The 13,701-nt window shown below is 42.8% G+C and overlaps 1 protein-coding gene across 1 annotated transcript in view; it reads right to left on the reverse strand.

Moving 5' to 3' along the window:
* The window catches only part of clcn6 (chloride channel 6), a 74,446-nt gene that overhangs the window by 41,069 nt on the left and 19,676 nt on the right, over positions 1-13,701 (reverse strand). Inside the window, exon 8 of the mRNA XM_073469786.1 lies at positions 380-447. Coding sequence (XP_073325887.1) covers positions 380-447 — 68 coding nt within the window. The remainder of the gene's footprint in view (positions 1-379; positions 448-13,701) is intronic.

Below are 13,701 nucleotides of genomic sequence, written 5' to 3' on the forward strand. Positions count from 1 at the left end.
GTGATCATCAGCCTTAAACATTTCAGTGAGGGGTCAACCAATGTGCAGACCAGTGGGCAGTAAGTTATGGATAGAACTATAGTTGATTTCATGAGAAATCAAATTACTTCATTCATTGGAATCATCCACTGGTGCAAGATGAGTCCTTGCTGAAGATTTGCTGTTTACAGGGAAGTATAGTATTATAATCTTTTTTGTAAAGATGCCTTCCAAATTTTATTAGAAGCCAATCTGAGGCTCCACCAATTTCAAACAGAATTCCCTGTTCATGTATTTCTGTGCTGATGAGACGAAATTGAGGGATAGTAATTTAAAAAGAGAATTTCATACTCAAAAGACAAATTTTAGAGGATGACTAAGTTACGTCAAGGATGTGTACCTGAGGAAGGCCAGCTCCCACAATGGCTCCACTGTGTATCATCGGTCCTTCTTTCCCCACAAACAGACCTGAGTGGACACACACAGTCAGAAGCACTGTCACCCACCTGCTCATTGCTGACTCACCACCAGTGCTGACATGACATGAATGAAGGTTCTGTTCGATGAATGAAGAGCTGACAATTTGCTCTTGTGTTAGCTGAAAGTGACAGCTGGCATGATGACTCATCTGTACAGTAATATGTCATTTCCTAATGTGTGCCTGAGTTTCTTTCTGAATTTTGTTTTTAAGCTAGTCCAGTCACTCCCAATGTAGGGGTTGGGCCTGTCCAAACGTTTTGACACACACAAATCTATTACGGATCTTTGCTTTGTTGTAGAAGATTGGATATTGCATTTTAGTAAGAAGTCACAAGCCAGAGAGGTTGGGAACCACTGAGCTTATTTACAAAAATGGAAGTGTTAAAAGTTTTTTTCATCAATTAACGCTCTCTCTCTCTTGATCTGGAACCAGCCGGTGTCTGACCGTCTTTACTTTGTTTAGTTTTGTTTTCACACTGCAACACCATGCACCTCGTAATCTCACACATTCACATTTACACTATTGATAATACTGACTTACACACTCCACATTTGTTATCATTCGTCCTGTTATTAGCTTTATTATAATAAATACTTTAAATTCTCAGTCAACTATTGTGTCCATCCCGTATTGGTTCTTGTTTACGCTGAAGATAGTTCTTAATGACATTGGCTGTATGTTTGGGGTCATTGTCCTGCTGTAGTATAAATTTGGGGCCAATCATACGCCTCCCTGTTGGTATTGCATGATGGATAAGTATCTGCCTGTATTTCTCAGCATTGAGGACACTAAATCTACAACTCCATTTGCAGAAATGCAGCCCCAAACTTGCAAGGAACCTCCACCATGCTTCACTGTTGCCTGCAGCACCCATTATTGTACCGCTCTCCAGCCCTTCGGCGAACAAACTGCCTTCTGCTACAGCCAAATATTTCAAATTTTGACTCATCAGTCCAGAGCACCTGCTGCCATTTTTCTGCACCTCAGTTCCTTTGTTTTCATGCATAGTGGAGTCGCTTGGCCTTGTTTCCATGTCGGAGGTCTGGCTTTTTGGCTGCAACTCTTCCATGACGACCATTTCTGGCCAGACTTCTCCAGACAGTAGATGGGTGTACCTGGGTCCCACTGGTTTCTGCCAGTTCTGAGCTGATGGCACTGCTGGACATCTTCCGATTTCGAAGGGAAATAAGCTTGATGTGTTTTTCATCTGCTGCACTAAGTTTCCTTGGCCGACCACTGCGTCTACGGTCCTCAACATTGCCCGTTTCTTTGTGCTTCTTCAAAAAAGCTTGAACAGGGGGGGCGCTAGTGAGTGGCAATGGAGTAAGACGCATTTCTCGGAGCTCCTACAGAATCCTTACTAATCTCACGATTAAACGACTTTTGTACTTGAAATTGCATGCAAAATGCTCAAAAAACACCCTCAACAAATGAAAGCACTGTCAAAGTAGCCAAAATCTAAGTGAATGGCATCTAATCTACGAAAATACAAATACGACGGCTCGACCAACACAAGGCCCAACACCTCCTCGGGAAAGGGTTCAGGAGACGCTGCCCAGGCCTTGCCCAAACCCGCGGAGAGGATGACCACGGACATCACATCAGTCAAAGCTGATATCCTCTCCTCCTTAAGAGAAGACATATACTCTGTAATAAGAGAAGAGCTGAAGAATGCCCAGGCAGACGATTTTGAGTCACTAAGGAGGGAAATAACGGCAGTGAAAACTGAATGTACTAACAATACAACGGTGGTATGCGCGGAGATCACCCACGTGAGAGCTAATGTAAAAGCTGTTGAGGAGGGACTGTCAACGTGGTCGGACGAGATGGTATCACCACAAAACATAGTGACAGACCTCAAGAAACAAGTGGAAGATTTAAAAGAAAAGTGTGAAGACTTGGAGGGGAGAATGAGGAGAGGCAATATTCGGATCACGGGAGTCGCGGAGCAGCCAGGATCAAGTTCACCCACGGCAGTTTCAACATTTCTTAAGGAAGTTTTACAGATGGATAAAGAAGTTGCGGTCGAGCACTCACACTGCAGCCTGGTGCAGAAAAAACCGGGAGACAAGCCGCGCGCAATCATCGCCAAATTACACAACGAGGGCATGGACATCCTGAGGATGCCTGGGACTGCGGCGGACGGCTCCATTACAACAGTAACTCAATCGCCATATTCCTGGACTACACGGCCAACGTCGCCAAGGCACGGGTGGCTTTCATGGATGTCAGGAAGATGCTTCGAGGGAGATTGGGAGTCCGCTTTGGAACACTTTTCCAAAGCGGACTCCCGACTCCGCATCTCCCACAACAACGAGGAAAAGGAGTTTTTGGAAGCAGCTAAAGCCATGGATTATGTGAAAGCTGAGCACTCTCAAAGACTGTTCGCACCGCTGCCTGTTCCGACCTGCAGCCAGGGACCTTGTCCCAAAAGACTGATCAGACACAAATGTTGGCCGAGTTCAAGTTTTTTCCAGCTTTTTGTCCAGTTCTTTCTGTGCAGATCCCTCTGTTCCCCAGGGATCCGACTGTAATAATGAAAGCAGGACTTCCGGTTATGGCGACCACCTGAGAGGACGTGCTTCACACCGCTCTGCTGTAACTTCTCTAATTTCTGCAAAAAATTACTCTTATTGTCTACAAAACGTCACAACACGGTGGTTGAGTGGACACGGAGATGCGGAGGAATAACAGGGCAAACAAAGGAAAGAGTACTTCGCCTAAACAATTGAAGCTACCTGTCTACCAAGCTAGCGGGACAACTCCGAAAGCTAACCACGACGAACACATGGCGGAGAAAACAGCCAGCACAGACGAGGAACAAGGGAGCCAGAAGACGGATGCGATACTGGCCGCTATAGGCTCCATGAAAACAGAATTCTCATCGAGATTTGACGGTGTTATGACGGCAATAGAGAACATGAGAAAAGAGATAAATGACTGCAATGAATGAGTGTCGCAAACGGAACAGCGGATATCCAGCGCCGAAGACGAGGTGACTAACTTAAAAACTAAAGTGCAGAAACTGGAATCGCAAAATAAAAGTCTGGAAGACAAACTTTTGGATCTGGAAGCCAGATCTCGATTGAACAACGTGAGACTAATAAATCTTCCAGAGGGGGCAGAAGGAAAAGACCCGGCAGCTTTTCTAGAAAAGAGGATCCCTGAAGCACTGGGCGCAACACTACAGTCCTCAGTGGTTTTGGAGCGGGCGCACCGGATCGGACCAATGAGAGACACCAGGGCACCACCGAGAACACTAATAATGAGGTTTCATAACTACAAGGACAAGGTGGAAATTATGGCAGCTGCTCGGGCAAAAAAGGAGATCCTGTACAAAGACCAACAAGTACGGCTCTATCCGGACCTGGCTGCAGGACTGCATCAGCTGAGAAAACAATTCGACCCGGCTCGTCAGGAACTTCGTAATTTAGGAATCCGGCACGGACTGATTCACCCGGCCAGGCTATTGGTGACTCATAAAGACCGAACCTACACCTTCAAAACTCCGACCGAAGCAGAAGAGTTCATCAAAAAGATCCAGAAGGATGCTGGAGAAAACTAAACCAAACCACAGGTGATATGACAGAAATGACAGTGTATGAGACAGAGTGAAAACGTCATTTACTCGATATGGTGCTGGCTTTATATAACTGTTTAAAAACTGAGCTACAGAAGAGTTATAAAAAATAATTTCACTATACAGCAGTAGATAAGACGGATTGAGAGACTTTTAAGTTTAAGAAGAAGATAAAAGGTGGACTGACTGATCCTCACTTAGTGTGGAACAGTTATCACTAGCCATATCAGGAAGTTAATATGGTTTTGGGGGAATGTCTCTTTAAGCGAGACCAGGGGAAATGTTCAAGTTCAGTGTGTTTTTTGTTGTGTTGGATGGTGGTTCAAACATCCAGGTCTTACATGCTTCTCTGTAAACCTACTTTTGTACTACGGGTTAATCTGATTTTAATTTGTAAGGGATGTCTCAGGGAGTAAAGTTAAACTTTATCTCTTGGAATTGCAGAGGCCTGCAACAACTTAAAAAAATTAAACAAGTCATGAACAAAATTAAAGATATTGACTCCAAGATAGTGTTTTTACAAGAAACACATCTTTTAGATGAGGATAACAGAAAAATTAAAAGAAGATGGCAAGGAAGTGTATATACAGCTTCATTCTCATCCCGAGCCAGAGGTGTGATGACACTTATACATAAATCTGTCCCATTTCAAGTCAAAAACGTAATAAAGGATAGATTGGGAAGATACTTAATAATCCAAGGTACATTATTAACAGAAAATCTTAATTTAGTGAATGTGTATGGACCCAATATAGATGATGCAAATTTTTATGTAGATCTGTTCCTTACTCTGTCAGCATCAGGAGGATCTTATATAATAGGAGGAGATTTTAATTGTACATTAAACCCTGATATGGACAGATCCACAGGAATAGACCAGTCACATAATGGATGCAGAACAACTATTCACCGCTTTATAAAAGATCTGGGGTTGGTAGATATATGGAGAGAATGTAACCCACAAGCTAAAACCTACTCATGTTACGCCAGCACATTTCAAACATACTCAAGAATTGACTATTTTTTAATCTCCTCAGAACTACGGTCCAAAATTCACAACAGTTTCTACGATAGTATTGTGATCTCAGACCACGCACCATGCTGCTTGGTATATAAAGATGACAGATTGACAAAAGACCCACCTAGATGGTGTTTTCAACATAAGTGGTTACAAGATGAAGAATTTGTAAAGTACATAGGAAAACAAATAGAGGAGTTCTTCCAAATTAACACTACACAGACAACAGCATGTATAAGGTGGGAAGCGTTTAAAGCCTTTCTCAGAGGACATATAATAAGCTATACAGGTTCAAAATCAAAAAAGGCACGAGAAGAGAGATTAAATTTGGGAAAAAAATGAAGAATCTTCAAGAAAAAGTTTATGAAAAAAACAACCCTCAACTGGAAAAAGAATTACTAATTTTGAGGTCTGAATATGACAAACAGTCTGCTGTTAGAGCTGCATCTAGTCTTCTAAGACTAAAACAGTCATTCTATGAACAAGGTGATAAATCTGGAAAACTATTAGCATGGCAAATAAAACAATTAGAGACCAGAATAGCTATTACAACCATAACATCCAATGGGAATGTTGTCGTGAACCCTATAGAAATAAATGATGCTTTCAGAGATTATTATAAAAAATTATATGGTACAACTAACACTATTAATGTACAAAATATGAATAGATTTTTAGATGGATTACCTATTCCTTGCACCCCAGATGAATATAAAGAAGATTTAGATACAGATATTACCAAAGAAGAAATCGGTAACGCCATAGATAATTTGAAATCGGGAAAAAGAGCAGGACCAGATGGTCTCCCTATTGACTTGTACAAAAAATTTAAAAACATACTACTAACGCCACTTTTAGAAATGTTTCTCGAGCCATTTCAGAGTGGCAATCTTCCATCTTCGATGAATAAAGCCCTAATTACTTTACTGCCAAAACCAGGCAAAACCCCTAATAAGTGCGAAAATTTGAGACCAATAAGCCTTCTAAACTCGGACCTTAAAATAATATGTAAGCTTCTAGCAATTAGATTACAGAGAATTCTGCCAAAAATTGTAAATAAGGACCAAAATGGATTCATATCAGGAAGACAAGGTTTCCATAATGTCAGAAGAATACTGAATATCATTCACTATAATGAAGATAAACCAGATACAGCCCTATTATCATTAGATGCCGAAAAGGCCTTTGATAGGGTCGAATGGCCTTATCTTTTCAATATTTTAGAAAGATTTGGTTGTGGAAATCTTTATTAAATGGGTGCAGGTCATATACAATAACTCTACAGCAGAAATTCTAACGAACAGAAATATTTCAAAACCAATAAATATTAACAAAGGATGCCGACAGGGCTGCCCTCTCTCGCCCTTGTTATTCACATTAGCAATAGAACCGTTTGCTATAGCAATACGTTCTCATCCACAGTTTTGCGGAATTACAGTAGGACCAGTAGAGCACAGAATCGCCCTTTACGCGGACGATGTAATTTTACTTATGTCCAGCTTAAGTAAATCAATCCCAGCTCTGATACAACTGATAAGATCATTTGGCGATATCTCAGGGTATAAAGTGAATCATACCAAATCCTCTATATTACTACATAATTCAAATGAAAGGAAAAATCCAATAGCTGAAGCAATTCAGTTCAATGTTGTGGATCAATTCAAATATTTGGGAATACGCATTGTACCCAAGTTAGAACAGGTAGCATGTGCCAACTATGAACCTTTAATGACAGAAATTAATGAGTCAATCGACAGGTGGATGTCGTTACCAGTATCCATAATGGGCAGAGTTAATATTTTAAAAATGAATACTTTGCCAAAGTTGCTTTATTTATTCCAGAACATCCCGTTACCGCCACCTACAGATCTATTCTCAAAAGTCAAAAAAATTATTTGTTGGTTTTCTATGGAACAACCGTAGGGCAAGACTACGCTCGTCTTTATTGTACTTACCATTTGACCGGGGGGGGGCCTAAAATGTCCGAACTTGATGTGGTATTACTGGGCTGCACAACTGAGGTCTATTATGTTTTATTTTTCAATGGATAATGCCCCTCACTGGGCCGAAATGGAATCTTATGGCTTAAATCTATCTCTCCCTTCATATATTTATTCAGACACTGTACAAAAGCTTTGTAAACAAACTAAAAATCCAATTGTAAAACATATGATAAAGATTTGGTATGAAGTGAAGAAATACTTAAACGAACCACAATCACTATCGCAGTTTACCCCAATTTGGGGTAATCAGTTCTTTGTACCAGGCAGGGCGGATGCAACGTTCAAATTATGGTTAACTAAGGGACTCAAAACAATTCAAGATCTGTACACAACAAACTCAGATAATATGATGTCCTTTGAAGAACTAAGAGCTAAATATCATCTTAATAGAAAACATTTCTTTAAGTACCTTCAGCTTAGAAATTATGTTAAAATAAATCAAAGCAATGTACTTTCTAAACCCTGTAGCACAGAACTAGAAAAAATTGTGACAAAGAATTGTCTAAGAAAGGGTGAAATATCAGAACTCTACAACTTGTTGATATCATTTTCAAGTGAGAACTCAACATATAAGCTAAGGGCCTGGAAGGAAAACATACAAACAGATATTTCCAAGGAAGAGTGGGAAGCCGCATGTGCCAACGCTCATTCTGCATCCATAAATGCACGCCTTAGAATAATACAATATAAATGGTTAATGCGGATGTATGTGACACCGATAGAATTGAATAGATATGACCCGAATATACCAGACATATGCACAAAATGTACAGAAGATAGAGGAACACTATTTCACTGCCTTTGGCAGTGTAGAATAATTATTAAATTCTGGGAAGAGATAAGAGTAATAATCGAAAAGATTGTTTCCAAATCAATATCATTGGATCCTAAGCTTTTCTTGCTGGGCCTTTATCCAGAGAAACATAACTTCAGTAAGTATGAAAAAGCATTTATAGATCTAAGCTTGTTAAATGCCAAAAAATGTATTGCACTACTATGGAAAAGAACCCATCAACCAAGTACCAGTCAATGGTTAAAACAAATGTTATCAAGCCTACCGTTGGAAAGAGTTACTTATATTTTGAAAGCCAAACAGCATGTATTTGAAGGTATATGGAAGCCCTTTATTGAATATGTCAAGAACTCAGACTTAACAGAAAACCAAACTGATGACTAACTGTGGGTATGGCAATTTCCAAAATTGTGAATGTTAATGTCTTTTTTGCTATTACAGTTATCATTATTATCATTATATATATATATCTTTTAATGTTACTTTTAAAAGCCCGTTGCTTATCATTATCATTACCATTATTTCACAATCCATTACATTGTGTTTATAATCTGTCTAATAACAAGAGAAGCATATTGTTCGTTTTGTGTTTCTATTGTGATCGTTTTGTTTAAGCTGTGTTTTTGCTATATTCGGCAGCTAATCTATGAGAAATGACATATGGCCATGGCTAGGCTATACATGTCACGATTTTTTGTACTGTGATTATCTTGTGCTGCTATAAAACTCAAATAAAGATATTGTGGAAAAAAAAATAATAATGAAAGCAACAGGGAAATAGATTTTTTCCTCCATCCCAACTCAAATGTTATATGGTAATGCCTAAACATGATAGTGGTTATGCTGCTTTTTCTAATTGTGAACATTTTCTTTCCTTTTCTGCTTTATTCTATTTTTCTATTTTTCTAATTATCTATTTTAATTTTGTATTTTTTACTTTTTGCATTATCCTCCCCAACATGCTGTGCAAACACTTACCACTCCACATTTACTCAACTGCACAAGGGGAACCTTCACAATATTAGGCACTATATATATATATATATATATATACTGTATATACATACATATATATATACACTGCTCAAAAAAATAAAGGGATCACTAAAATAACACATCCTAGATCTAAATAAAAGAAATATTCGTATTAAATACTTTGTTCTTTATATAGTTGAATGTGCTGACAACAAAATTACACAAAAATTATCAATGGAAATCAAATTTATTAACCCACGGAGGTCTGGATTTGGAGTCACACTCAAAATTAAAGTGGAAAAACACACTACAGGCTGATCCAACTTTGTCGTAATGTCCTTAAAACAAGTCAAAATGAGGCTCAGTAGTGTGTGTGGCCTCCACGTGCCTGTGTGACCTCCCTACAACACCTGGGTATGCTCCTGATGAGATGGCGGATGGTCTCCTGGGGGGATCTCCTCCCAGACCTGGACTAAAGCATCCGCCAACTCCTGGACAGTCTGTGGTGCAACGTGGCATTGGTGGATGGAGCGAGACATGATGTCCCAGATGTGCTCAATTAGATTCAGGTCTGGGGAAGGGGGCGGGCCAGTCCATAGCATCAATGCCTTCTTCGTGCAGGAACTGCTGACACACTCCAGCCACATGAGGTCTAACATTGTCTTGCATTAAGGTGGCTTTATGGTTCTGCGTCAGGTCGACGGCGTAGCTACGCCGTCGACGCAGACCCCTACGCCGAACCTCTGCGTCACTTGACGCGCGCCTCCCAAAAATCCTAACTACGCGTCGAAACGGCGCAGACAGCAGGGACATGCGACGCGGACCTCGAGGGCTGTGATTGGTCCGCGTAACATCATTTCCGGGTCGCAGCTTTTCCGGTTCGTTCTGTACATAACACCGCCATTTTTAAATTCTTGCATTCATTCGAAGTTGAAGATGGACCAGGCAGAAGAGCGACTAATCGAAGAAGTCAGGAAGTATGAGCACCTGTACGACTCATCCTCCAAGAATTACAAAGACAGCCAGATGTCCAGCAATTCTTGGAGGGAAATTGCGCAGAATCTGGGTTCGGACTCGGCGGACTGCATGAAGAGGTGGAAGAGTTTGCGGGACAAGTTCGTTCGCCACCGCAAGAAGATGGCCTCCAGGAGTGGGGACCCAGGTGGCAAAACGGTCCCAGCATTTTACATCTTCATGTCCTGGCTGGAACCGCACGTGAAACACCGAGAGACCGAGTCTAATTTTAAGGTAAATATCTCTTCATGCCTTTTCATGAGCCTTTGTTTAGATGAGCTAGCGAGCTAGCAAGCTGGCGAGCAAGCTAACCGATTGTAAACACTCGTGGCACCCAGTGCTTGCAGTTTGCAGGTTCGTTTGTTTGTATAAAACTCATAAAAAACGATGTTAATGACTGGCTGGAAGCTGTACTAGCTTTGGTGAAGGGCTGCTACTCCACGGTTGCTTGGCTTTATCTGCAGCCTTTGTTTAACGTTGTTGGTGCTAGCTACATTAGCTAGCACCAATTGTAAACACTCGTGGCACCCAGTGCTTGCAGGTTGTGCATACAAAACTATAGGGTTGTATTACATATGAGATATGACCAATGCTTTGGGGCTTTTTTGCATTTTAGTTAAAAATGACTAGATAAGAACCTGTACTGGTCTATGAGTACATCTGTGTATAACCTTCACCAGTGTAGTTTCTTAATACTGTCTGCTTTTTCTTAACCACAGGAAAAGACCACCGATTCAGCACGGCAGTCTCCGTCGGAGCCACCTTCTCCCTCGACACCCACTCCAGAACAATTGGCCTCCCCCCAGCCGGGGACTTCATCCATGTCGGATGGTTCTCTGTCTCCCCCCTCACCTGCTCCTTCTGTGCCACCATCACCTCTGCCCCCTGCCTCACCTGCTCCTTCTGTGCCACCATCACCTCTGCCCCCTGCCTCACCTGCTCCTTCTGTGCCACCATCACCTCTGTCCCCTGCCTCTGCCAGACTGAAAAAAAGAAGGAGCATGGACCAGGGCGACGCTGTAAACAAACACTTGGCACGTCTTGAGGAACGTCGGGCCGAGCTTCAACAGAGGCTGGCGCAGGAAAGTGACGAGTGCTCTAGGTTTGCGCAGACGGTGGCAGACATGCTACGGAGGGTGCCAGAGGCCAAGAGGGCTGATATAATGTACGAAGTGTACACCAAACTGTATGAAAACAGGGAACAGCCATAAACACTACATTGACCCCCTTCCATTGCACATACTTTTTGTAAATAGTTCCATTTTATTGTCTATTGTCTTAAAATGTTTATTACAGTTAAGATTTTACTTATTGTTCATTTTTTACTTGTCTATTAGAATGTATATTACTGTTAAGATTTATTCAGCATTGTTGCTGCGCTTAAGATTGTTTGCCATGTTTATTGCACCTTATTTTTTTGCACAATAAAAATTCTCAAATGTAATATGGAGTCTTTTTCCCAAATTTCAGAGCCCTAAATACCCCCTACACTACAGTGATAGCTGGTACACTATAATACAGGCTAACCAAATAAATGGATATGGAGGCAGTTGTAAAAAAAAATGTAGATCATTTATTACAAAAACAAAGCAATCAAACACACTACACAACATCACTGTTCAAGTGTGCCACGAGAAACAATGTCATTCTGCCATGGTACAGAACCATGTGCTGACTGAAAGAAAGATTTGAGGTCATTTCTGACAGCCATGGCAGCTCTGGTGGATCGGGCTCTGCTCATCTGAGATGGAGGTATAGTGTCCAAAAGGTTGTCCCCGGTCACTTCTCTGCGCCACTCACCAGGCCTGAAAGACCCAGCACTTTCCATGTCTGCAAAACTGGGTGGTATGTAGCGGCACTCTGGGCTGGTCGCCTCGTCTGTGTAGGCAAGGTAGTTGTGTAGCACCACACAAGCCTTCACCACATCCACGACTTTCTCAGGCAGGAACTCAATTGGTCTTCCAAGAATTCTCCAGCGTGCTGCTAGGATGCCAAAGGAGTTCTTAATGACCCGCCTGGCCCTGGAGTGGCGGTAATTGTAGATCTGCTTGTCTCTAGTCAGATTCGCTCCTACATAGGGACAAAAACAAAGTTGTTACTCTGCAATCACGGTTTTAAATAAATACATAGTACTGTGTGTTTATTTAATACTACTGTATCAGCACTGTACCTGGGAAAGGGCGCATGAGGTTGCAGTGTAGAGGGAAGGCAGCGTCACCAACAACGACGTGTGGAATCGTGACCGTGGTCCCAGGAAGGTCAGCCGGTGGGGGCAGATTCAGCTTGTGGTCAAGCAGCATCGACCCAAATCTGCTTTCCTTGAAAACGCCGCCATCGCTTTCACGTCCATACGCTCCCACGTCCACCATTGTGAAGCGATACCTGGCATCGCACATGGCCATCAAAACAATGGAGTGCGCACCCTTGTAGTTGAAATAGTCGCTCCCTGCACGAGGCGGTGCCTTGATATTTACGTGCTTTCCATCGACAGATCCGACACAGTTTGGGAAGTTCCAGAGTCTCCAGAAATCAACTGCTATGTTTTCCCACTGGCTTGTTGAAGGGCAGGGCAGAAATTCTGGCTGCAGTGCTGTCCACAACGCTTTGCACACCTCCGATACTATGGACGACACTGTGCAGGAAGCTAGCTTGTAGCTTGCCGCTACAGCCTGTTGGCTTGCACCTGAAGCTAAAACTCGAAGCGTGACTGACAATCTTTGAGCCACATCAACAGGCATAGAGTGTGTCGTCTGGTGGTGGATGAGAGGTTTCAGACGGCGAACAAGATCATCAAATCGACTTGTAGACATCCTGAAATACCTGAAGTGCATCTCATCGTCCAGGTCCTTCAATGGTCGAACTAGTGTGGCAAATTCTCCTGTCGTTTGCCTTGACTCGTTCAAAGGACGTACAGACCACCTCCTCACACGTCTTTTCCTTCGTTTGTTATTTAACATTTGCACTAGAAGCATTTGTTCTTCAATATCGATCAGCTCCAGCTCCAAAAGTATCCTCTCTCGCTCAGTCGCCATTGTTCAATGTACTGTTTACCAGAGACCAGGCGTGTTCACTCCCCGCTTCTGGCGTAACCGGAAAGTAGAATTCATGCGGTTTCGTTACTCAGCGCCCCCTAGCGTTGTGGCGGTGAATTACCACGCGATGCATAGACACCGCCGCACTACTATAAATGAAAAATCACGGCAATCATGTTCGCCGACGCCTAGGCGCACAATCGACGCAGAACCATAAATCCCGCTTTAGGAGGAACCCAGGGCCAACCGCACCAGCATATGGTCTCACAAGGGGTCTGAGGATCTCATCTCGGTACCTAATGGCAGTCAGGCTACCTCTGGCGAGCACATGGAGGGCTGTGCGGCCCCCCAAAGAAATGCCACCCCACACCATTACTGACCCACTGCCAAACCGGTCATGCTGGAGGATGTTGCAGGCAGCAGAACGTTCTCCACGGCGTCTCCAGACTCTGTCACGTCTGTCGCATGTGCTCAGTGTGAACCTGCTTTCATCTGTGAAGAGCACAGGGCGCCAGTGGCGAATTTGCCAATTTTGGTGTTCTCTGGCAAATGCCAAACGTCGTGCACGGTGTTGGGCTGTAAGCACAACCCCCACCTGTGGACGTCGGGCCCTCATACCACCCTCATGGAGTCTGTTTCTGACCGTTTGAGCAGACACATGCACATTTGTGGCCTGCTGGAGGTCATTTTGCAGGGCTTTGGCAGTGCTCCTCCTGTTCCTCCTTGCACAAAGGAGGAGGTAGCGGTCCTGCTGCTGGGTTGTTGCCCTCCTACGGCCTCCTCCACGTCTCCTGATGTACTGGCCTGTCTCCTGGTAGCGCCTCCA

The sequence above is a fragment of the Pagrus major genome, chromosome 7 (assembly GCF_040436345.1).
Source record: "Pagrus major chromosome 7, Pma_NU_1.0".
NCBI classification, from domain to species: Eukaryota; Metazoa; Chordata; class Actinopteri; order Spariformes; family Sparidae; genus Pagrus; species Pagrus major.